The 24,980-nt window shown below is 38.5% G+C and overlaps 1 protein-coding gene and 1 long non-coding RNA gene across 4 annotated transcripts in view; one reads left to right on the top strand and one right to left on the bottom strand.

The window, feature by feature from the left end:
• lama5 (laminin, alpha 5) overlaps window positions 1–24,980 on the top strand; it is a 103,951-nt gene that overhangs the window by 71,244 nt on the left and 7,727 nt on the right. For both annotated transcript variants that reach the window (XM_028010891.1, XM_028010890.1), the window contains exons 50-71: window positions 574–684; window positions 1,035–1,146; window positions 1,226–1,396; window positions 1,978–2,174; window positions 2,264–2,380; window positions 3,398–3,552; window positions 3,656–3,785; window positions 4,001–4,103; window positions 4,214–4,327; window positions 5,299–5,481; window positions 6,463–6,605; window positions 6,706–6,888; window positions 6,981–7,120; window positions 8,295–8,451; window positions 9,722–9,858; window positions 11,776–11,923; window positions 12,040–12,174; window positions 20,850–20,998; window positions 22,432–22,564; window positions 23,143–23,286; window positions 23,379–23,509; window positions 24,734–24,895. In XM_028010891.1, the coding sequence (XP_027866692.1) occupies window positions 574–684; window positions 1,035–1,146; window positions 1,226–1,396; window positions 1,978–2,174; window positions 2,264–2,380; window positions 3,398–3,552; window positions 3,656–3,785; window positions 4,001–4,103; window positions 4,214–4,327; window positions 5,299–5,481; window positions 6,463–6,605; window positions 6,706–6,888; window positions 6,981–7,120; window positions 8,295–8,451; window positions 9,722–9,858; window positions 11,776–11,923; window positions 12,040–12,174; window positions 20,850–20,998; window positions 22,432–22,564; window positions 23,143–23,286; window positions 23,379–23,509; window positions 24,734–24,895 (3,155 nt within the window). The remainder of the gene's footprint in view (window positions 1–573; window positions 685–1,034; window positions 1,147–1,225; window positions 1,397–1,977; window positions 2,175–2,263; window positions 2,381–3,397; window positions 3,553–3,655; window positions 3,786–4,000; window positions 4,104–4,213; window positions 4,328–5,298; window positions 5,482–6,462; window positions 6,606–6,705; window positions 6,889–6,980; window positions 7,121–8,294; window positions 8,452–9,721; window positions 9,859–11,775; window positions 11,924–12,039; window positions 12,175–20,849; window positions 20,999–22,431; window positions 22,565–23,142; window positions 23,287–23,378; window positions 23,510–24,733; window positions 24,896–24,980) is intronic.
• The window catches only part of LOC114140736 (uncharacterized), a 30,771-nt gene continuing 6,936 nt past the window's right edge, over window positions 1,146–24,980 (bottom strand). For both annotated transcript variants that reach the window (XR_003594659.1, XR_003594660.1), the window contains exon 3: window positions 1,146–1,362. This is a non-coding gene — a long non-coding RNA (uncharacterized LOC114140736). The remainder of the gene's footprint in view (window positions 1,363–24,980) is intronic.

The raw sequence follows: 24,980 nt of genomic DNA, 5'->3' as shown, positions 1-24,980 counted from the left end.
CAGCACCCTCTGCTGGATGGAGACCAAACTACAACACTAAAAGATGGTCTAAGCCAGGGTCAAACTCCAGTCCTCGAGGGCCGCAGTCCTGCAGTTTTTAGATGTGCCACAGGTACAAAACGCTGGAATGAAATGGCTTAATTACCTCCTCCTTGTGTAGATCAGTTCTCCCAGCCTTGCTAATGACCTAATTATTCTGTTCAGGTGGTGCAGCAGAGGCACATCTAAAAGTTGCAGGACTGCGGCCCTTGAGGACTGGAGTTTGAGACCCCTGGTCTAAGCAGACGTTATTAGTTAATCAATCGTAACTAATTTTAATCTAATAAACCATTAATCAATAATTTATCGTAAGTCAATTGTTTGCAGCCCTTGTCTTATGAAACCCACACCTAAGCATGGTAGTGTTTTAGTTTTTTTTTTTTTAATGTTGCTGATTTTTAAATCAGTTCATGAACTTCTAATAAAGTTCCCAATTAAAGGTTGGCTCAGTGTGAGATCAACACATCTTCACCAAATCAACAGGTTTGTCTGTTTGTGTGTTTTTGGTGTTTAATTTAAATATCTGGATTCCAGCGCGCCATTGAGAGCTACAACAACACGCTGGACGAAAGCAGGAGTCGCGCCGACATGCTGGACATGGACATCGCGACCATCAAAGCTGACATTGATGACTTGCAGAAGAAGGTCAGAAACGCACATATTCAAGCCTCTTGTTCAGTCAATACGGCTTAAATGATAGTGTTGATAATTTCACAAATTAAAACATTTTAAGTTTAAGTAAATATTTTTTGTTTACTTATTTATTTATTTAAGTTTCCTTTAGATAATTACATAGATGTGTTTGTCACAGGATGAAATTGTAACTGATTCTTTCTGCTGCTATTAAGTCAAGAAAAGTCTGAGAAATTTTTAGATTAATCTCTGAGATTTTCTTTGGCAGGATTTTTTTAGCAGAAATTTACTCCTGTTTATTGGTTTTTTTTCTATCTACAATGGCCCTAATTCACAGTCGTAAAATTGTGTGGTGTTTTCAGTCAAGAGTAATGACAGGCCGGGTCGGTCTGCTAGATGACAGTACCTCCCACACCCACAACAGGGCAGAAGATCTGCTGAGATTCATTAACAACATCAGCATGGACATAAACGGTGAGAGAAACGCCTGTTTATCCCCAAAACACGGCCACAGACGGCGGATTGTTTTACCATCATCTGCTTCTGTCTGCAGCGATACTGCACTTGGCGAACCAGTCCCGAAACGAAACGGAGGGCGATTGGGATGTGGAGGGGCAGGAGGCGAAGATCAGGGAGGTTCAGGCCATCCTGAGGGAGATGAGGTACAGGAGCTGTGTGGGTCAGAAGAAACTGGCAGACAAGGAGAAAAACGAAACAGAGAAATGTAAGTTTACCATCTGAGCCCCTACTCACAGTTACTAAGGCTGCAACTATTGGTTATTTTTAGTCATCAATTTTTCTATCAATTATTTTGGCGATTATTCAAGTTAGAAAAATTGGCACATTCTACATGTTTTTCATTTAATCACTAAGTTCTTAAAAATACATTAAAAAATTCAAATAAACAAATAATTCAAATCCTTTTTTTAGATAAACAGTTTATTCTCTAAAACACAGTAACATATAATTTTTTTCATCCAAGGAGTTTTGGAGAAAACATTTTTACAGGGTGTAGTTGTTTTTATATTAAATCCAAAATGTGTATTTAATATAATTTAATATTATAGTAGTTTAATTACTGTTCTGAATATGCTGTTGTTGTTGTTGTTTCTTAGCAAATTGCCTTTTTTGGAGTCTGTATACTCCAGTTAACAATTAATCTATTACTAAAATAGTTAGTGATTATTTTAAGAATCAATTAATCACAATTAACTCGATTAATTGCTTCAGCTGATCATTTTGAGCTAAAATATTGTGGAAATGATCACAAAATGTCCAGTAAATCCCTCTGTATGTTTGTGTTAGTATTGGATCGTGTTATCAAGGAGCTGGCAAACCGTCAGCAGGAAAATGTAAACTTGACGAAGGCCATCAGGGACCGTTTGCACCGCTTCACCACTGAAATGATAAACCTGCGAGACGCTCTGAACGAAGCTGTGAACAACACTGCCAGAGCCGCAGAACTCAACAGCATCAACGAGAAAACTCTGGAGGAAAACAACGTAAGAAATCTGATAAAACAGAGACTGTGCATGAGTGTGTGTGTGTGTGTGTGAATGCATCTGATGTCTGCTGTCTCTGTTTCCCTCAGAGGAAGATCGAAGACTTGTTAATGAAGCAGAAGGAAGTGAACGACACGCTAGAAATGGCTGTCGCTGATGTCACTCAAGTCAACACTGTGGTTCAGATGCTGCAGGAGTCCAAAGAGGTAGGAACAAATCAAAACACATAAATATTTAGAGTGCATCAAACTTCTAGTTTCGTAAAATTGGCTATTTGTAGTCAAGATTCAGGAATATTATGTTCAGTGCTATAAAAACTATCAGGTTTTCCAACTCTGAAAATGTTTACATTCATTTCATTTTGCATATATTGCAATTATGCAGAGCTAGCATTTCAAAAGTGGTACTGAGAATTCCAGAATCGCCCCCCAAAAAATCCAATCTGTGCCACTAAACTAAACTGGATACTGCCTAGAAAGTCCGGTGAATTTGGGATGGTGTGGATGCATAACCGGACCAAAGAAGTGAAGTCCAGTCTGCCTGTAAACCTCGGTCACATTTTGGTTGACGTGAACTCTGGTCTGATTCAAATGCATATGCGAACAGCAAGCGAACCAGAGATCACTCCAAAAGCAGGAAGTGTACTATAATGCAGGGGATTCTGGGTAAAAGCAACCAAAACAAACGTGTTAGCCTAGCGCTAGCAGGAAATATGACTTGTGGTCTTTAACCAAAGCCAAAGGAGAAACAACTGTTAAAATCTGATGCTACTCCATTTTTGTTTACTTTTTTGAAGAAAAAAGTTGCACTCAGTGTCTTCTTCAACGGTTTTCATGTCATTTCCTTCAGTGGCTTTTGGTGCAGCGCCCCCACAGGTGAGGAGGTGAACAGGTTTTTTAATTAGTTTGGTTGGTTTGACTCTGCAGTGGAACAAATGTTGCAACTTTGGTCCCGAGTCGAACCAAATATACCAAACTATCAGGTCTGAAAATAACTTAAGTTTCCATCCAAGGACAGATGAAGAACTAACCACTTTAGAGAGTCATTTATTCCATTATTTAAACTTGAGGGAGTTTGTAAGTTGAGAGTATTTTTTTTTCTGCTGTATACAGGACAACCTTAACATTGGATCGATCTTTCTTGGTTCCAAACTGCTTGTTAGTGAGTGGTGATGAATACCTGAAGCAGACCCTGAATTTATCCCTCTAAAATGTATCTGTCAGGAATATGAACATCTGGCAGCACAGCTAGATGGTGCCAGGTCGCCTTTGGCAAACAAGGTGCAAACATTTGCTGCAACCAACACCTTAATCCCTCTAGTGGAGGAGGCAGAGAAACACGCTGAGCTGCTGAATGCCTTAGCCATGAACTTGACCAGGTAGGGATCTTCTGTGTGTCCAGCTAAAACTTCCCAGTTAGACAGAGAATTGATAGATGGTTCCAATTAACCAACGTTAACCTGTGATGTGTTGCTACTACAGTTTGATCGCAGAGACCAAGAAGGATCCGTCTGTGGATTTAACAAAAGTCTACAACAATGTTGTCAATAACATCACTGCAGCAGAACATGCCGCGAAAATGGCTGAGAAGGCTGCAAATGACACTCTAGAGGTACACAAACACACACACACTTATATTTTTCTCCATATTGGTTTCCATAAGTCCAACAGGTCATCAGATGGTGATTGAATATACCACAACGGTCCTAAAAATGCAGCATAACAAGTACACACACACGCCTACACACAAATACACCCTTTCTTTTTAAAAGTATGCAAATCTTTTTTGTTGCTGTTAATATCTAGTTTTGCTTTAAATACTTTTAGAATATAAAGAACCAGGACCTTGGACAGTCGGCGAGTGCTCTGAAGAACCACAGCATGGAACTACATGGAGAAGTCCAACAGATGAACAATGAACTCAACAACAGTAAGTACAGTGTCTTTTAATCAAAATTAAATAGATTTTCATCTTCTGCTTTAAATTATGACCCAGTTTTTAGAATCTGAAGTGGTAAAATAAATTTTTCTGTCTTGCAGCCCTGAAGGGAGAGCTGGAAGAAGCTCAGAAACGGCTGAATTTAGCCAAGGCCAAACACGATCAAGCCGTGAAGGATTTGGCAGAAATTCAGAAAAGCCTCAATTCCACCTCAAGTAAGCAGTTAAAACGTTTTAAACCAATGCAGTTTCTAGAATTACAAAGATTAAATCAAGCCTCATGCATTGGAAAAGCTCTGTGACTGGATGACGCAACAGCAGGTTAAATTTGAATCAAATGGGCTCTTCGGGTTATTCTTAGAATGTTTGATGAGAAAAATAACTATTTATTGATTATTTAATGGATTAACCAAATAATAATTTGATAGCAAAATGTGCTTAATAGGACATATTTTTGGTTCCGTTTTGGCTTAATTACTGTGTTCTTAGTGTGTTCTTTCAGCAAATAGACCAGTTAACAATTAATCAATTAATTGTCAACTGGAAGTTAACAATTAACTTCCAGTTAAACCAATTAATTGTTTCTGCCATACAATTTTATTTTAAATAACCTCAAGTTTTGGCTCTACAATAGTTTACAAGTTTAAAACCAAAAAAACAAACAAAAAATCTTACTACTTAATTTGTTTAAACTATTACATTATCATGTTGGTTGAAATAGCATTACCAAATAAGTTTTTATTAAAAATATTACATTTTTCTGGCCCTCGGGTTTTTTTTCCTTCACAATTTTGGCCTACAAGACAAAAAGTTTGGACACTGCTGGCTTAGACCATTTATACGGGGGTCCACACCGCAAATATTACAATGAAATCATACTTTTTTCAATCATTACAAAAATACATCACAAAATACCTTAAAACACATGAACAAAATCAAAACACAGAAATACAACCAACTACCTGAACAATTTCTGAGATAAATTAAAAACCAACAGTAACAATCTTCACTTAATGTATAAATTCATTTATCTTATCAATTTGCATATTATAGATTTTTAAAATATTGTTTTTAAACTTTACAAACATTACATTATTAATGTAATGTTTCAGTATTAAATTCTCTGTACACGCCTGTTTTTTGCAGAGCGTTAATTCTAGGCATTTGCTTTTTTTTTTTATTTGCAGATGTGACTCAGGAGATCAATGAAGCAAAAACTGTGGCGAATAAAGCAAACATCACAGCCACTGACGTCAACAACATGCTGCTCCCCATTAAAAAGCAACTGGACCAATGGCAACAAGCTTACGGTGACACCAACTCCACGAGCGATGACATCAACAAGGCCCTGATCAACGCCAGCGAAACGGGTGGGAATACTGCAGAAAGGATTTTAGTACTTGATTTTAGTATTTTTTCCCCCTGTACATAAATCGGGAATGGCATATGGAGCTGCAAATTGCTCTTAAAATCGTCCACAATGACTTTTAATAATTATGCCTAAAAATGACAAAGAACCAACTAATATTTTTGAAGGTAGATATAATAAACAAAACAGGCCCTAGCAGTTTTACTATTTTTTATGGGATAATAGGATTAAATTATCACAACAGAATAATTGTTGTGATAATACAACTGGTATTTTGTGTTTTCCTTTTCAGTAGGATGGGGGTTTTTTTGTTTGTTTTTTACCAGTTTCCAGAAACGGTAAAAATAGAATGGTAGTTCTAAAAAAATAAATGTTCAGTGGGAAATTAATAATAAATTGTTTTACTCAATTAATGAGCCATTATTGAATATTTAATAAAAAGAAAAAGGATGCATTTATTACAAAAATGTATTCTTAAAATCTCAAAATGATTTAGGCTTCAATTGAAATTTTATTTTTGTACCCTTGGCAGTTACAGAATCAATAAGTAACCTGTCAGTAATCAAATGATTAAGGAAGGAAACAAAACTAAGGCTGCAACTAATGATTATGTTTGTAATCAATTAATCTATTGGTTACAAAAAATTTTATTATTCTGATGTTTTATCAGTCTGATAAAAAACAACAACCCAGTTAACAACTTAACTTACAAATAAATTTAAATATGAAAAAAAGAAATGATTACAATTCTTTTTTTAAATAATAAAGTAAACAGCAATAACAACATTCCTTCAGTGAATGCAAGGATGCATCTGCAGCTAAATACTTGCAGCATGTAATTTATCCAATCAATCGTTTTAGTCCCAAGCAAACACAAGAAGTCTAACAATCAACTACTTCTAGACATATTGCTGATTTTAATTTTATTAAACAAATACCTCTGAAACTTACATTCCCTCAAATAATGTTTTTTCGTTCTTAGTTCGAAAGCTGGAAGAACACATCCCGACGTTGCTGAAGAAACTTGACAACCTGCAGAATTATTCTGTCCAAATGCCAAACATCTCTGAGAACATCAACCGGATCCGGCAGCTCATTCAGGAGGCGCGCAACACTGTCAACAAGGTGCATACCTTTCTGTCCAAAACTCAAAGTATTTACACATTTCTTCAAAGTTTATTGGTCTGGACTGGATTCGAAATGTAACCGGCTGTTTCCCCTCCAGGTGAGCGTGTCCATGAAGTTTAACGGGAAGTCGGCCGTTCAGGTACGTACTCCTTCTAACCTGGCGGACCTGGCTGCATACACCTCCCTGAAGCTGTACATCAGCCCATCACAGCCAAAGCAGAGAAAACGTTCCACCACTGATCCGAAAACCCAGTTTGTCTTCTTCCTCGGCAACAAAAATGTACGTCCTACAACATCAACTCTGAGGGACATTTTATGGCAAAGAGGAACAAATGTGTGTTATTTTTATAATCATGTCTGCTGTATTTGTAGTCCAATAAGGAGTTTTTGGGCATGGTGTTGGAGGGGAAGATACTGAGCTGGTATTTCAATGTTGGAGAAGAAACTATAAAGGTGATGTCGTCTCACGATGCCCAAACTGATGGAACATTCAACAGAGTTGTGTTGGATAGGTAAGAGTTTTAACCCTTTCTAACAATGATTTATAGTCGGGCTGCAACTACCAATTACTCCAGTAATTGATTAATTGGATAACCCTAACCCTGTCCCAGGTTTAATTTTTTTCTCCCGTTATACTGTACACCTAAAAACTACATTTTGTGTTTACTTGTGTTGACTTTGACTAATATTTAAATTGGTTTGATGTTCTGAAACACTTTATGGTGACAAACATGTACAAAATAAAAAATCAAGGAGGGGGAAAAAGCTTATCACACCACTTAATCGTGGCGTTTCAGAAACTGTAAGCATGTAAATATTGAATATACTGTATTTGGACTGATAATGGAGCCCTGAGGAACCACATATGTGATTTTGTTCCCCCTTAGATTTGTAACTATCAAATGACACAAAGTCAATTGATAGTTACAAATGGCTTTGTAAGAATCAAAGCGAACAAAACTTTTGACAAATTTTTAAAAGTTTTTTTGTCAGAGAAAGAACTCCAGTTTATTTATATAGCATATTTCAGCAACAAGTTACCAATTAATGATGTGATAAATTAAAATGAGATTGATAATTTACTTGTGGACAATTATCAAAGAGGTTCTACCCTTTAAAATCATTGAAAACTCGGCATTTTGAAAAATGCTGCAAAGATTTGACAGTGGAAAGTAGGTACTTTGCTCTACCTGCCACTTTTTCTTATTTTCCCTGTCAAAGCTGAATGAAAGATATTTTTTGAAAATAAATTTTGGCTATAAAACTGTATAATCCATTTTAATTGTTGTTTTATTTATTTACTTAAATATTTAAAATGTTAATGTTCTTTAGAAAATAAAGTTTGAGAGGATGTACTTGGATTAATATGCCGTTATCATTGTAGTAGTAGGAAATTGTGTCAAAATGACAATATTATGGTTTATCGCAATAATTTCTAGGATAATTTATTGTCCAGCAAAATTTATTGTGATAAACATCATCTTCTGTCAAATGTAGCCATTGGAATCATGAAATCACATCATAAAAACATACAGTTATAGGGAAAAATCGATCAGAAAAACAACTCGAAAACATTGTAAGTTTAATTTATCGTATGTTAAAAATGTGCTTAGCTTTTCAGACTTCCAAGCTTAGGGAGCATGTATTTAGTTAATGCTTGTAACTGCCTTGTCTGTTTTAATGTAGGATTCTCCAGTACGGTCAAATGTCCATGTCTTATTTCTTGAAATACGACGAAAAGATCTTCAAGGCAGAAGGGGAGGGCAAAGGTGATATGGGACTGCTCAACTTCCAAACCAACGATACAGTCTTCTATGTTGGCGGACCCCCAGATTCTTTCCAGGTGAGCAAAGGCGGGCCAAGTGCCGCCATTGTCAGGTTACACTCACTGTTACAAAAGAAAGGAATGCTGCAACACTGCGCTGAAAGTCCTGAGTGAAGTCACTCCCCAATTTTCTTCAAAACTAACAAAATTGATGTCAAATGTTTCTACAGCAAGAATTTTTGTTTGTGCTACTATCATTTTAAAGATATTAATACATGTTTTCAGAGGTCATACCAGGTCACCTTCCCCAAATCACACCAAATTGGCATTAATCAACTCGACTGCATTTGTTCAGCTAAAACATTTGAAGATATTGATGAAAGTTTGAAGGTTAGAGGTAAACCAGCCACCGACCCCTCAAAATCAACTCTAAATTTGGTTTGTGCAATAAAATTGTTTGTGCTGCTCTATATTTAAAGATAAAATGTTTTCAGAGGTCATGAAAGGTCAACCAGCAATCCACATGACACAAATCTAACAAAATTTGTGTCATACATTTGTGTTACGTTTGTGCTGCAAAGATGTTTGTTTGTGCCATAATCATTAATAAAAATTTATGTCACCAATTTTGTTAGATATGGACAATGTGGGCAGGCTGGTTGACCTTTTGACCGTTAATATCTTGAAAGCAAAAGCAGCACAGATGAAAATTTATGCTGCACAAACCAGCGCAAGCATTGCCGACTTGATTGACACCAATTTTGTCTGATTTGAAGAAGCGGGGGCCTGGGTGACCTTTCATGACCTCTGGAAACACTAACATCTTTAAAAAGATAGCGTCACAAACAAATAATTTTCTGCACAATCACTGGACAGCAATTGTGTTAGATTTATTATCCAAGATTTTTTCTTATTAAAAAGACTTTCTTTTGGTAAAATTGTGTCTATGTTTTGCTTATATTGCAACTCATAATATTCTCATAATTAAACAAACATTGTCATCGCCTGACCCCAATACTCTGTCTTAACTTACAGAAGGGATGACTGGAATAAAAGCTCCTTTTGGAAAATGTTTTCTCTCATTTCTAATTAAGACTGGATTGTGTGAGAAAAAAATCAGATTAAATTTTTAGTCCATATTGAACAGCCCTACTAGCAGCATTAATATCATAAACCTTCAAAATGTAAGAAATCTGAAAATCAAATATTACCAAGAAAAAGCTTCAATTTTATTTCGTAAGCATAAAAAAATTGTATTGTTTGCATAAATAAACTTGATGTTCTTTATTACAGTGTTTATTGTGTTTTACAGAAATGAATACATTTGTTCTTATTTTCTTTCTTTCAGCTTCCCGCCCCATTTAACAATTCAACTGGATTTGAGGGCTGCATTCAGCTGGAGTCGCTGAACCAGGAAGTAGTCAGTCTGTATAACTTTGAAAAAGCCTTCAATCTCAACACTAAAACAGAGAAACCGTGCAGCAGGTCAGACCATGTTTGCTTAATTTTGTAATAAGTTTTTTCTGTTTGCTTTCCCTCCAGGGCTACAATGGAATGGTTTAAAACAAAACATATTCATTGTTTGTTAGAATGGCATAGCCAAAGTCCAGACCTAATCCCAATTGAGAATCGGTGGCAAGTTCTGTAAACTGGTGTTCATAAACACTGTGCATCTAATCTGACTGAGCTTCAGCTGTTTTGTACAACACATTTTGAATCATATATAATTTTCTTTCTAGTTCACAATTGTATTGACCCTTTGCAACTACGTCACTAGAGGCGCAATGACGGACGTCGGCAGTGAAGGATAAGAGTATTAACATGATGCCATCTGTCAATCATTCTATGGGGTTTGTCAGCAACTGACCAATCAACCCATTTGTCCTCTTATCTGGAAGTACACGCCCCTTATCTGCAGGAACTGCGGTTAGGGAGTTTTCGAAGAAATTAATAGGAAATCATGGTCCAACGTTGTCAGTGGGGAACATGCAATCTGGGCACCGTTACCCAGAACGGTATATGATTGATTTTATGTGTGTAAATTCCAATGGTAGCTCTAAGGCAGCATGAAAACATGTGCTGCAGTAACTGCGGTACATGTTTATGTTGACTGTTTATGCTAATGTGTATTTTTTTAATTTTTTTTACCCCTCCAGGGGGTCTTCTGTGGGCTCTAGTGTCCCTTATATGATAGTAGGCTGACAGGAAACAGGGAAGGAGAGGAGGGAAGACATGCGGCAAATGTCGTCGGGTCCTGGAGTCGAACCTGCGACGGCCGCGTCGAGGACTCAAGGCCTCCAAATACGGGTCGCGCTAACCGCTACGCCACCACGGCACGCCCGCTAATGTGTATCTTTAGGCTTATTCCTGAAGGCAGATTTTCACAAGCCAGTATTATTTAAGTCATTACTCAACCATTTTGTACATGCAAAATGCATTGACACAGCTTTCACACTCACATCCTCATTCTTCCTGTGGCTGCGAAAGACTGAGCTTTATCGTGGGTTTATCGTTGAGTTCTCCGTTGTTTCCCACAACTAATCTTACAGACCTGATGTAGGACTCATTAGAGAATTTTCTTGCCTGTTGTCTTTGCTTCAGTGTTTGTTGATAAGGTAAAAATGACTCCACAAATGTCACACATTGAGTTCCTCTCCTCTGCCATTATAACACTGTTTGTTTGTAGGAGGTCTGCTCTACTCCTGCATGGAGGCGGAGCCAGCATCATGTCAACTGAACAGAGCAGCAGAAATTGTTTTCCCAAGTTGTTTTTGCCAATATATTTATGGCTTCTACTTGTTCAAGTTAAGCTGATTTGTCTGTGAACGTAATACACTTGGATGGGGCTACTAAATTTTTAAATAGCTAGTTTAAAAACCAATCCATTCCCTCTTGACGTGTTGATTAAATGTTAATCTTCTTACTTTGTATAAAATGTTCGCTGCAAATCCGCGATTACACCGAGGGCTGTTATAGCCATCACGACCGTATCTTTCCTCGTGAAAAGTTACACAATAAAATGACAAGTTTGGTTTGTATCCTTATCTATTTGTTTTTAAAGTGAAATCAACTGAATAAAACCAACATTAGGGTAACAGATGTATGTTTTCCAACAGGCTTTACAGGAGCAAATAGGTTGTGACGTCTCAGGCAAAGGGTCAATACCACTTTGTATTAGTTTTCACATAAAATTTCAATGAAATATATTTTTGTTTATGATCATAATGTGACAAAAACTTACAGGATATGAATATTTTTACTAGTCACTCTACATCCATACAGAAACCCAATTGTAAGACTTGAACCCAGGACCTTTTTGCTGCAAAGCACTACTCCACAATAGTCATCTTTGTTATTGTTATTATTTTAAATATGCTTGCTGAAAGAAATTTCTTATAATAGGTCTTCGGTGGTTGACGGGGAATATTTCGATGGAACCGGCTTTGCTGAGATCAACTTTACTTCTACTCATTTACGTTCAGTGATGGCAATTGACCAGGACATCAGACTCCTGTCACGCAAAGGAATATTAGTCCTTCTCAAAAATGAGGTAAAGACCCATTTCAATTGATTACAACACTCCCAGCTTTGTGTCATTGTTATCTGTTCATTGATGTCTGCTGTCGTTCTTCAGAGGTACTCACTGCTTTCTCTTATGTCCATCAGGAGAAGGTTTTGTGCCTGGCCGTACTTCAGGGACAGCTCCGACTTTATTATGATTTCAACGGTACTTTGATTGAACATCCGCCTGACAGTAACGATTTGAATCTGCTGAAGATTAGTGATGGCGAGTTAAGGCTTGTGAGTCTGACATGTTTTTATCTTTGTTTTATCTTAAGTTTTGGCTATGAAGCTGCAGTTGGTAACCCTCTGACTTCCCATCATTTGGCTCCTATTTAGGAACGAAGGCAGCAAATTCTCACATGCAGAAAAACAAAATCTTACCGTGTAATTTTGGTCTAGTTTCTAGTGCAAATATCTTAGTACACTTGAAATAAGACAAAACTAACTTAAAAGTAACTTTTCAGTAAGAAATAGTAGCTTGTTTTAAGTCAATAATTCCTTAATATTGATTTAAAGTAAGCAGGAGCACGGTAGAGTTTTTGCTTCTCACTTTATGTTTTATGCTTTAGTGCAACTGTGTCGTTTCTAGTAGCCAGAATATTTAACATATTTTCATACTTTTCTAATACACTAAGAATATCAAGCCTGCGTAGCTAGGTAACGGCATAGTGCTCGTCGAATATGACTCAACAATTGGGAGGTTTTTGAATTGGCTCGTTTTCCAGATGCCAAAAATCATTAACTTATTTTTGCTGGGTGGTGTAATTAAGTGAAGCAGTAGAAACGGGGGATGCACACTGATAGTGTTGTTGCGCAACACCCCCCCCCCTCCTTTCTGTCTCTACTCTCTCACTCTCGTACTTCCTCTTCTGAGAGGGGAGATGTGCTACCAGCTCTCCGTCTAACGGGTCCGTTGAGTTTCCTAAATCTGCTGGGATTTACCCTGTCCAGAACTGAAGTAAACTCTGTTTAAGCTGGTTTCGAGAAACGATTCGCCTGGTTATCTGACGGCCTACATCCAGGTGTCCCACCCTTCTTCCCCCTGTGAATTAGCCAGACTGAGCAGCCTACAGCCAACTAGTTTCACAGAGCACACCTGTTAACGGTCGCTCGTTCTCTATTTTACAACGTGCATTTGTTATTGAACCAGGTAGGTTTTAGTGACTCGGGCGAGTCCCAAGGATGAGGTTTTAAATATGGGCTACCAGCAACCTAAAAACATTTTCCACCTCTTCCTCTCCAGAATCAAACATCACAGCTATTTTACAACCATCAAAGAACTTTAAGGTGACTCATTAACTGAATGTCCACAACATCTTTTAGATTTTCTTTATGCTAAATATTTTATTAGTAAGGCATTTTTGCAAGGGTCAGTACAGCTTAATTCAGTAGCAGAAATAATCAAATAAGTAAAATCAGTCATCTAGTCTATCTTTCCCTACTGCTGATACTGAGAACTAAAAAAGGGAACCTTTGAGAGAGACGGACGGAGCCTGGCGCCTCGAACCCCAGACCTGGCTTGATGATGAAGAAGGTGTTGCAACAGGAGGAAGATGTTGATCGATGAAGGCCAGGATCTCCGCAGGTCTGATGAGCCTCCTCTCCGCATGGATGCTGAGGTCACACAGGACTTGGTGCTGGCAGGAAAAAAGGCACCAGTTCTTCTTCCTTGTCTTTGTCTTCATCTTTGTCTTTGGGGTCAGAACCCAGCCGATGAGAGAAGTGCGATTCGAAGCCACAGATTGTGGGCCAGACGGGTTGGTCTCCATGTGCAGGACAGTCTCCGGCTCCGTGGCCCCGGCTCTTCTTCAGCTGCAGAGTTTTTTGTCCATCTCGATCTTGGCTCGAAGCTGCCCGGAGGATCCAACAAAAGGTTCCTCTTTTGCACCCACCTTATATAGGGTTCATCTGTCTGCTTAGACAGATGATCTCATATCCGTCACTGTCTTAAGAGACATCATGTCATGATGTCTGTGCCAATGTCTCAGGGCTGCTCAACCTCCTGTTTCCATATAAGGTGCTGATCATCTCTGCTCTCCTGTTAGTTCCCCTTTTTCCCTTCCTGTCACCTTTCACCTACCATCTACCTCCAACATATCAGTGATGTTTAATTGCAGTTTTACAACCTTTTACACCATTTCAAGTTCAATGTCAAAATCACATTTATATCACATTTATTTTCTTTAGCTTCTCTGATTTAGCATTCATTTATAATTTTATAACTATAACTTATTAATTATATTTATTATAATCTTAATGTGAGTTATTACAGATGTTTTTCTGAAAAGAAACCAAGAATAATCCATGATTCTAATTATATAATACCAAAGTTACAGTTACTTGTTTTTCTTGTAAGTGTTCTCACAAATGTAAGTGTAAGTATTATTACAATTAAACCAATATTAATATAAGTATTTTACTTTGAATCTTATCCAATTACTAATAATGTTTAGATTTCATTCTTTAAAACTTTCATGCTTTAAACTAAGGAATAGTCTCAGCTATTTTTATAAATCTGCAGGCTGGAAACTTCCTCTTTTTCCAGGAAACCTGCTTTTCCTGTTTAATGACTCTCTCTGACTGACTATGATTTCTTATGATTAGATAGAAAAAAGTAGAATTAAAGCAAAGTTTGCATGAGACAAAAACAACACACACAACTAGATTTATTTTATTGACACTTAAGTCTAATGTTGGGCCTTGATGTCACTTGAGTGATTCATTTTAAAGATAACTTTATTTATTATTACTGTTAAACTAACTTTATTGACACTTAAGTCTACTGCTGGGCCTTGATGTCACTTGAGTGATTCATTTTAAAGATAACTTTATTTATTATTACTGTTAAACTAAAATCTCCAGCATGGGGAAGTGGGATGAGCTCGGATTTTCTTGACACCCCCTCCACGAGGTCAGACCTTTCACATGCTGGGAGTCCATCACCCTCCTGCAGTTCGCCGTCCTCATCCCCTGGAAAGAGAAGATGTTCGTCTGTGATGTGAAGATGCAGATTCTTCATCCTCAGTTTTCACAGAGGGCTCGGTGTAGTCATCAAAACTCCACTTCTCTTGACACCCCCTCTTTGGAGTTTTGATTTCCCCCATGAGGTGATGAATGTCGAAGAAAACTTGGATCGCTCTGATTCTTCTACAGGAACCTTCGCTGGATGAACTGTCGGTTCTTCAGGATGTGGAATGGTTCTTTAGGGAAGATGGGCTGAGACAGAAGGCCTCAAAAAAAAAAAAAACTTTTCTGGCTGTTCAGCAGAGCAAAGCAAAAAGCATAAGCATCATGACGCTTTATCCGTAATCATGATCCTATTCCATAGCTGGGGTCGTTAAGGGGTACTGGAGTTGTCAGAGGCATCAGGAATTGTCCAATTAAAAAACTGCAGTCTTTGGACCCGTTCATCAAAACTTACAGCCAGGTTGAAGTGTGATGAAGGTGGAAAAAACACAAAAACAAAACAGTTCCTTCTGTGGATGCAATCCATCGTGTGGGACACAATTAAGTCCTCCGGTTGCTTGTAGGCTTGTAAAATAAGCTTCTGATGCCATGCATTGAGGGGTGAATTCAGCTTGCGTTTGGTTTGATAACACACATAGACTGTAAAACATTTGAGCTGTCTTCAATTGTTTCTACTATCTTCTATTTGTTAAGTCAAATAGATTCAGCAAGTTTTAGATTTTAAATCTAAATGTGTGAGTCCATTAAAGATAAATTTAATCGTAAGTTGTTTTAAGCATTTATTCATTCTGCAATCCTCTAAGAGTCGAATAAACTAGAGTTCCTAGGTCATCAAAAAAAAAAAAAAAAACCCTGTTCATACTAGATGTTTCTGAGCAGAATTCATTGTGATGTACAAAAAATTTTATCAGATCAGAAATTTTATTAATGCAATTTGAAACAAAAATCTAAATAATTCTAAAGTAAAATAGGCATTTACTTTAACTCAATATTGTGAATGAAACTAACAGAGAAATGTCTGCTCCTTTACTAGGTGACAATAGTTTTCTCCCTCCTATTGTGAAATAACTATTTTGTTTAAATTTAAGGCATTAAGTAAAACGCAGAATTCAAGACAAAAAAATTCTAGATAACTTGTCTCTTGTTGTTAAATCAACTTCATAAACTAACTTCTGAGATAAAACCAAAACAATTTTGTGGACTTGAACTACATTTTCAAGGCAGCAGGTGGACTCTCATTTTCAAATTAAACCACCTTCAAATGTTTCACAGTGTACAAGTGGCATCTTCTTTTCTTTAAAAAACAGATTTCCATCCATACCTTCCAGGTGTTGGGTCTGACTTCAATGCCTTGTTACAGAATTGATCTTGGTGATTTTCTATGACGCCGCTTCTTCCTCAAGACTTCAGCCCCTTTTCCAGTTTAATCCATCAGGTTGTGACAGGAGTTCTTCTTTAGCATAGTCCAATTTCTTCACGGCCCTCCCAGTCCAAAGCCTTGAAGTTGTTCTTTGAACGGCAACCTTCCCGTAATAGTGGCCAGTCTAATGTAGGATGGCATGGTGCTTGATTCTCTGGCCATCTTCTCGTAATGTTCTGGTTCGCTGTAGCTAAGAACTGGCTTGAGCACTGCTTCCTCATGGACCCCTTTCTTCATCAGTAGTACTGTGTTGAAGTTCAGTACTTACTTTACAAAATCTTGGGCGTTGAATCTCAGCTTGATCCCCGTAGCTGCAGGCCGATCTTGAGCTTTAATCCAAACTCTCTGCCCTGTTTTCAGTGACACTTCAAGCTGCAACTTCCCTTTTCCTTCCTAAGCAAAAAGGAGAAGTGTCTTCGCCTCCCTGCTTTCTGTGACGTGAACGGAGTTCCTCTGCAGGGGAAGACCTGCTCTTCTAGCAGTTGTCACTGTGTCCATCAGCACCAAGAGGTACTTCTCACCTCTCTTTCCTGTTGTCCCCATTGGCTCTGCTACATCCATGCAGACTGAACCCCATGGGACTGTGCTCTTGATGAACAAACCTTCCATCCGCTGCCCTCGGCGACCTGCGTTGTATTGACCACACACTTCACAGTCCCTCAGCACGCGTTGGACTTGTTTCACTGGGATCCAAAGATCTTGCTCCTCCAGCTCCTTACGGGTAGGTCGCACGCCTGCATGTCCAAGGGCCTCATGCACGCTCCGCACGACCTCGACCACGTACTCTTCTGGGACCTCCCGTCCTCTGGGAGTACTGTCCCACTTCTCGGTACCGACAAAGACGATCTTCCTTTGTTGGACATAACAGTCCACTTCATCATTCCCACGCCAATGAGCTCCCTCATGCGTGTGTGCTCTTTGATGCTCAACTTCTATCTCCAACTGCATTTTTAGCTCAGCAATCTTTTTCCACAAATCTTTGTGTGCCACGGGCTTGCCCTTTGCAGTCTCGAAACCATTTTCTTCCCAAATGGCCAAGTCCTCTCTAAGGGCTTGAGCACAGTAGTAACTGTCGGTTACTAACCTGGCACTCTTGATTTTCCTTTTCACCAGCTCCAGCAATCCTTCCAGTACTGCCGTTACTTCTCCGGCTTGAGCACTACCGGGAGCTTTTCCTTTCTGACGGCATTTCTCTCTGCCATCCTGCTTCAGAATAAATCCCCAGTATGCCGACTGGTCGGACCCCTTTCTGGATCCATCGGTGTAGATTGTCCATTCCGGTTGTTCTGGCTTCTCAGATGTCTCTTGCGGTCGTTTCTTACTGGTGGGTTGTGCTGGCCCAATTTCAAGCTCCGGGTCCAGCAGGATGTCTTTAACCATGTCTGCGTCTGTGTGATGATGTCAGCTGCTGGTGTTTGTTCCTCTGTTGCCGGATGTCTTCTCGATGGCTGCAGTGGAGGACGCGGTGTGCTTCCTCATCCATCGTCGGCTGATGACACCTTTCTCCGTCTCCTCTGCATGGTTGCTGGCTGGTCTGGTCAGCATTACATCACGAACCACTCCAGCAAGAGTGAGCCAGCTTTCCTTTGTCAGGGGTTGATGTTTCAGTTCCTCATTCTTGGAACCAACTTCCCCACTTGCTTCAGGTCTGAGTCACAGTAGCTGTGTAGAAGCTGATGCAGTTCTGTTGAGGTCTCCTCCTTTTCCAAACGATCTGGACGCCCGGCTTCCTCCGGTTTCTTCCCCAGATTTTCCTCCTCGAAGTGATCATCCATCACTCCGTCTCTCTGTCGGTTCGAGTTGTCTATCCCCCAAAGCCTCTCTTTAGCCTTCGAGCAGGGATGGGTCTAGACTATGTTGGCTACTAGCTTCACTGTCTGGATCCGGTCATTTATCCTCAGTAGAAGCTTTCCCTCACCTGTATGCTATACAGTTACTGCAAGGGTTGTGACTGACGGCCTTATCAGTCACCATTAACTCTATTCCTTAAGAGTTAACAAGCCAAGTGAGCTATTCAGATCCTCACATCTGTTTTTACTAACTTGGCCATAGGGCCCTCCTTCTCCGTTGGACTGGGCCCCACGTTGGGCGCCACTTGTTGTTGCGCAACACCCCCCCCCCTCCTTTCTGTCTCTACTCTCTCACTCTCGTACTTCCTCTTCTGAGAGGGGAGATGTGCTACCAGCTCTCCGTCTAACGGGTCCGTTGAGTTTCCTAAATCTGCTGGGATTTACCCTGTCCAGAACTGAAGTAAACTCTGTTTAAGCTGGTTTCGAGAAACGATTCGCCTGGTTATCTGACGGCCTACATCCAGGTGTCCCACCCTTCTTCCCCCTGTGAATTAGCCAGACTGAGCAGCCTACAGCCAACTAGTTTCACAGAGCACACCTGTTAACGGTCGCTCGTTCTCTATTTTGCAACTTGCATTTGTTATTGAACCAGGTAGGTTTTAGTGACTCGGGCGAGTCCCAAGGATGAGGTTTTAAATATGGGCTACCAGCAACCTAAAAACATTTTCCACCTCTTCCTCTCCAGAATCAAACATCACAGCTATTTTACAACCATCAAAGAACTTTAAGGTGACTCATTAACTGAATGTCCACAACATCTTTTAGATTTTCTTTATGCTAAATATTTTATTAGTAAGGCATTTTTGCAAGGGTCAGTACAGCTTAATTCAGTAGCAGAAATAATCAAATAAGTAAAATCAGTCATCTAGTCTATCTTTCCCTACTGCTGATACTGAGAACTAAAAAAGGGAACCTTTGAGAGAGACGGACGGAGCCTGGCGCCTCGAACCCCAGACCTGGCTTGATGATGAAGAAGGTGTTGCAACAGGAGGAAGATGTTGATCGATGAAGGCCAGGATCTCCGCAGGTCTGATGAGCCTCCTCTCCGCATGGATGCTGAGGTCACACAGGACTTGGTGCTGGCAGGAAAAAAGGCACCAGTTCTTCTTCCTTGTCTTTGTCTTCATCTTTGTCTTTGGGGTCAGAACCCAGCCAATGAGAGAAGTGCGATTCGAAGCCACAGATTGTGGGCCAGACGGGTTGGTCTCCATGTGCAGGACAGTCTCCGGCTCCGTGGCCCCGGCTCTTCTTCAGCTGCAGAGTTTTTTGTCCATCTCGATCTTGGCTCGAAGCTGCCCGGAGGATCCAACAAAAGGTTCCTCTTTTGCACCCACCTTATATAGGGTTCATCTGTCTGCTTAGACAGATGATCTCATATCCGTCACTGTCTTAAGAGACATCATGTCATGATGTCTGTGCCAATGTCTCAGGGCTGCTCAACCTCCTGTTTCCATATAAGGTGCTGATCATCTCTGCTCTCCTGTTAGTTCCCCTTTTTCCCTTCCTGTCACCTTTCACCTACCATCTACCTCCAACATATCAGTGATGTTTAATTGCAGTTTTACAACCTTTTACACCATTTCAAGTTCAATGTCAAAATCACATTTATATCACATTTATTTTCTTTAGCTTCTCTGATTTAGCATTCATTTATAATTTTATAACTATAACTTATTAATTATATTTATTATAATCTTAATGTGAGTTATTACAGATGTTTTTCTGAAAAGAAACCAAGAATAATCCATGATTCTAATTATATAATACCAAAGTTACAGTTACTTGTTTTTCTTGTAAGTGTTCTCACAAATGTAAGTGTAAGTATTATTACAATTAAACCAATATTAATATAAGTATTTTACTTTGAATCTTATCCAATTACTAATAATGTTTAGATTTCATTCTTTAAAACTTTCATGCTTTAAACTAAGGAATAGTCTCAGCTATTTTTATAAATCTGCAGGCTGGAAACTTCCTCTTTTTCCAGGAAACCTGCTTTTCCTGTTTAATGACTCTCTCTGACTGACTATGATTTCTTATGATTAGATAGAAAAAAGTAGAATTAAAGCAAAGTTTGCATGAGACAAAAACAACACACACAACTAGATTTATTTTATTGACACTTAAGTCTACTGTTGGGCCCTGATGTCACTTGAGTGATTCATTTTAAAGATAACTTTATTATTACTGTTAAACTAAAATCTCCAGCATGGGGAAGTGGGATGAGCTCGGATTTTCTTGACAATAGTTTTCTCATTCCAAAAGCTGTATATCAATAACATACCTGAAATAAGAAGAGCTAATGAGCAAAAATGCAAACCCATCTTCTATTATCCAACAGTGTTCTTTGCAGGGTCAAGAGGGGGGTTGGTGCTCCTCTCCATTTAGAAATGAAAAGCCATTATTCAGCTAACATCTGCCAATTATCAACAGAAACCATATCTCAAATGAACATACATTTAGATATTATAAGTGATTACTGTCCAATCATTAGTTTTCAACAAAGTAAAACAACTGATTGAACAAAGGAAGTGATTTTATATATTTTGCTATCAGCTTTAGGTTCAAGTTGCATTTTAATGAGTTGCTAATCCTGCAGCAGCATATTTACTGTATCATAATCTTCTCAGTCATTTAAACTGTAAATTCATTTTCCTCTTTTTATTGTTTTTCAGCTGAAGACTATATTGGTTGACAAGTATAAAAGGATCACAGTACTCAATGGCAATGCCTCTATCTTTACACTAACTTTAACAGAAGACTTACCAGATTTCCGTGGTAAATACTATTTGGGAGGAGCACCAGAGGAGGAATTGCCTGAAAGGTGAGTGGAGCCACATGAAAGCATCTTTTTAACTAAAGAAAATGTTTGTCAGTAGGGATTGAATGGTGTCCATGATGGGTTATCATGTTGCTGCCATGTTTTATTGTGCACATGTGTTCAGTTTTACTTGCATTGTTAGTTTTCTGCCTTCTTCCACTAATTTTCTACAAATCTGATGTCAACATAGTGGATTCCTAGTGTCTTTATTCTTTAAACTATTAGTGCTTTCAGTTTTATTGCCTCTGGTGAGCAGAGGAAAAATATTTTTGCTTTTTTTCAGCCATCACCCTTTTTTCACTGAGGACCAGAAGCTGCACTAGACAGTTTGTTTTTGTACTAGTTGTCAATTTTTTTTAATTCTAAAAATGACATGTCCAATAATTTCTTAAACTGAACAACTCGAACAAGCTGAATAGATAACATACACCATGCCATCACACATCAAGGAGATGCAAAAGTGTAACTTTTTCTCCAGCTGAAAAAGTTACATGAGTTCTTGTTTAACTCGTCATACAAAGAAAATAAAGTGTGTTTGCTTTTCAATAAAGAAAGCACCATTACAGTCCTTGTATATTCAGATCAACGGGGATTCTGTTGAACAAGAATCACAAGAAAATTATTTAGGAATCATTTTGGATGCTCAGTTAGACTTTAGGACTATAAACACTTTGATGCAAACAAAGTTTGTCTATGTCGATGTGTGTCTGTCCCTGTCAAATAAACTTAAATTTATTAATTAATGTTTGGAAGCCAAAAAATTGGTCAAAGACAGACAATGTTCAGTTAACGCTATGGCGCACTGCAAAATCACACAATCTTACCAAGCATTTTTGGCCTAGTTTCTGATACAAAAATCTGAAATGAGACAAAACTAACTTATAAGTAACTTTTCAGCAAGATATAGGAGCTTGTTTTAAGTAAATTATTCCTTTGTATTGATAAAAAGAAGCACTAGTTTGACTGGCAGATTATTTCACTTATAACAACACATTTTTCCCATGTCATAAGTGAAATAATCAGCCAATGGCACTAGACATAAAGGTGAGGTAAGATGATTTTATTTATATAGCACATTTTCAGCAACAAGGCAATTCAAAGTGCTTTACATTAATTAGAAAGAAATACAACAACAAACCAAAGGAAAGAGCAAAGCAACTATTGACTTAAAACAAGGTCAGATTTATTGCAAGTTAATTTTGTCTTTTTTTCAAGTGACTGGACAAAAATACTTGGTAAGATCATGATGTCATGATGATGTCATGATGGTTTTACAAGCTAGGAAAAAATTTGTGATTTATTATTTTACCAATTGATTATGGATCAGAGCCAACAAAGAGAAAAAGGATGGAGTGACTGAATATTAAATGTAAAAATAATAAAAATAGCATAGCTATAGATGTGGATTTTAAGCTGTTGTTTTTTTTGTCTCCCAGTTTAAAGCAGCTGTTTTCAGCAGGCAACTCTGTGAAGGCCTGCATCAAGAACCTAAAGCACACCGGCAATACTGTCGACATGAAGACCATAAAAGCCTCTGGAGTCAGTTCTGGCTGTAACAGCAACCTGCTGGTAAAAGAACACACTTACTGAAATCTACAGAGCTAAAATGATGACACCACCATCAGTGCACTTGAGAGGCTTCATTTGCTACAAAACGATGACTAGCATTGGTTTTAGCTGTGATGTTATTAATATAACGCTCTAAATTTTAAATGTATGCATGATATATAAAATAAAAAGGGATGCAGTGCTTTGCTGCTAATACTCAACACTACAACAACTAGATGACAAGGTCAGGAAAAAGTTTTCATTAAGAAAAAAGTAGCAAGGGAGAAGGACAGAGGTCATGCTAGCTTGACTATGACAAATATAACATGTAGATGTGCTGTGGAATTCTGTGTGTTTCGGTTCAGTTACAGCATAAAAAAGGCTACCTAACACCAACTCTGACAGATTATCAGTAGATCAGATGTTTAAATGAGCTAATTAGCAACTCTAAAATAGGTGTAACTGGAATTACCTGCAGTGAACCGAACAGAAATGACTGTTAATTCTTTTCCCTTTTGCTTTGCTCGTGTAAACAGTCTGAACTGGTTTGCGCTGAAGCAGGGGAGGACCGTTTGTTAAAATGTTGTGTGTTTGTGCAGGTCGCTCGGGAAGCTCATTTCAGAGGTCAGAGCTACGTGAAGTTAGCCCCAAAAGAGTTTAGGAGCCAGAATGACAAATTCTACGCCAGCTTCAGCTTCAGAACAGATCAGAAAAACGGACTCATGTTTTTCCATAAAGATCAGGTCAGAAAAGAAAAACTTTGATTCCCATGATCTTTCCTGCTTCCCCTTTCTATTAACTCTTTGAGCTTACTGTTTTCCATCCGTGGCTGCAGGAGGGAATCTGTCAAGTCTCTTTGCAGAAGGGCAACATTGTGTTGAGGGTGAAGAACTCAGAGGTTAAGACTCAGAAGACGTACAACGACAACAACAACCACAATGTTGCTTTCTACATTGACCCCAATGGGTAAGACAGCCAGATATGGTTTCATTATGCTAATGTCGCAAAAATAAGTCTTCAGACTTGACTTTGACTTGTGGTCTCAGACTTGAGTCGTAGTGCTACGAAAGAGTGAAAGGACGCCGGTATGCGGTTTACAGACTACAGCTGCTGCAATGTTTTCCTGTAAAAGGATGTGGTGGAATATTATGGGCGTTTGTATAGACCGACGTTCTCTTCCTGCCAAGCTAGTTGAGACATTACAAGACACTTTGGGCTGGATGTGGACATGGTTTTAAATATTTTCTTTTCACATTTAATCAGTAATTTATGGACTATATGAAGTGGTGCTTTTGTCTGAATTCCTTGATGTTTTAGCTCCACATCCCCTTCTTTTACCCGTCTTACCGCATTCAGACATTTTTGTAGTTTGACAGCAGCTAAAGCAATCACAAGCCAACACGAGAACGTCACTGAAAGCATTTGGATTATGTGTTCCCTAAGACAAAAATGACAAAAACAATGCTAAACTTTTTATTGGATCAGTTTTTTCCAAAACACAGTACGGTTATGTCCTCAAGGAGCTAACAGCTAGCACACTGCAATAACATAACCAGAAGGCTCAATGCCACCGCTAGCAAAACAACAGCCAGGACATCACTTATACACGCAATAAGATAAACCGCTGGTGGCTTAGTCATTACAAAGACTAAAAAGCAGAAATTCTACAGTTACTAATTTAAATCTTGTTCTATTATTTATCTTAAAACATAAATACTTATATTACAATTTACAAGTGTTTTAAATAATATGAAGCAGCCTTCAGAGGATTTTTGAATGGTGAATAAAATAAGTAGAGTTGCTTTTTAACCATAATAAATTGAACACTGACCAACATATCGGATGTGTATTGATAATTTTGATGGTGGTACTTGACATTGTTAATGGTTTCTTGATGGTTTTATGATGTAAAGCACTTTGAACTGCTTGTTTACTGAAATGTGCTACACAAATAAACCTGACTGATTAAAGGGTAATAATGTTTTTAAATGTTAATGTAATAACTTAAGTCTGAGTACAAACAGTTCTAACCTCAAATCATGCAGTTAGGTGACCTAGAAGTCACGAAAATGTTTGTTTTAGTTGTTAGGAATTTGACTTGGACTTGCTCCTCAAAGACTTGAGATTTGTGAATCTATATCTAAAGCTGTTTTTTGCTACAAGTGTTTTGCTGACTGTCGGCTTTCACAGGTTTTATCTTTTAATGGACGATGTAAAAAAGAGCAATGACAGTAAGCCGAGCATGAAGCCGCCTGCTTACACGGGTCCTGAGAACGTCACCTTCCTGGGAGGATTACCTCAGCAAAACGTTGACAACCTCACAGGATGCATCAGCAATGTCATCATAAAGAGGTTAGAAAAGCCCTACAGAGTCACGGAGAAACCATTTCTTCTTACAGATTATAAAAAATGACCTGAGAAAGTACAACAAAAGGTT

Source organism: Xiphophorus couchianus, chromosome 24, assembly GCF_001444195.1.
Source record: "Xiphophorus couchianus chromosome 24, X_couchianus-1.0, whole genome shotgun sequence".
Classification (NCBI taxonomy): Eukaryota; Metazoa; Chordata; class Actinopteri; order Cyprinodontiformes; family Poeciliidae; genus Xiphophorus; species Xiphophorus couchianus.
Note: the sequence above shows the minus strand (reverse complement) of the source record. Positions and strands in the feature narration are given on the sequence as shown.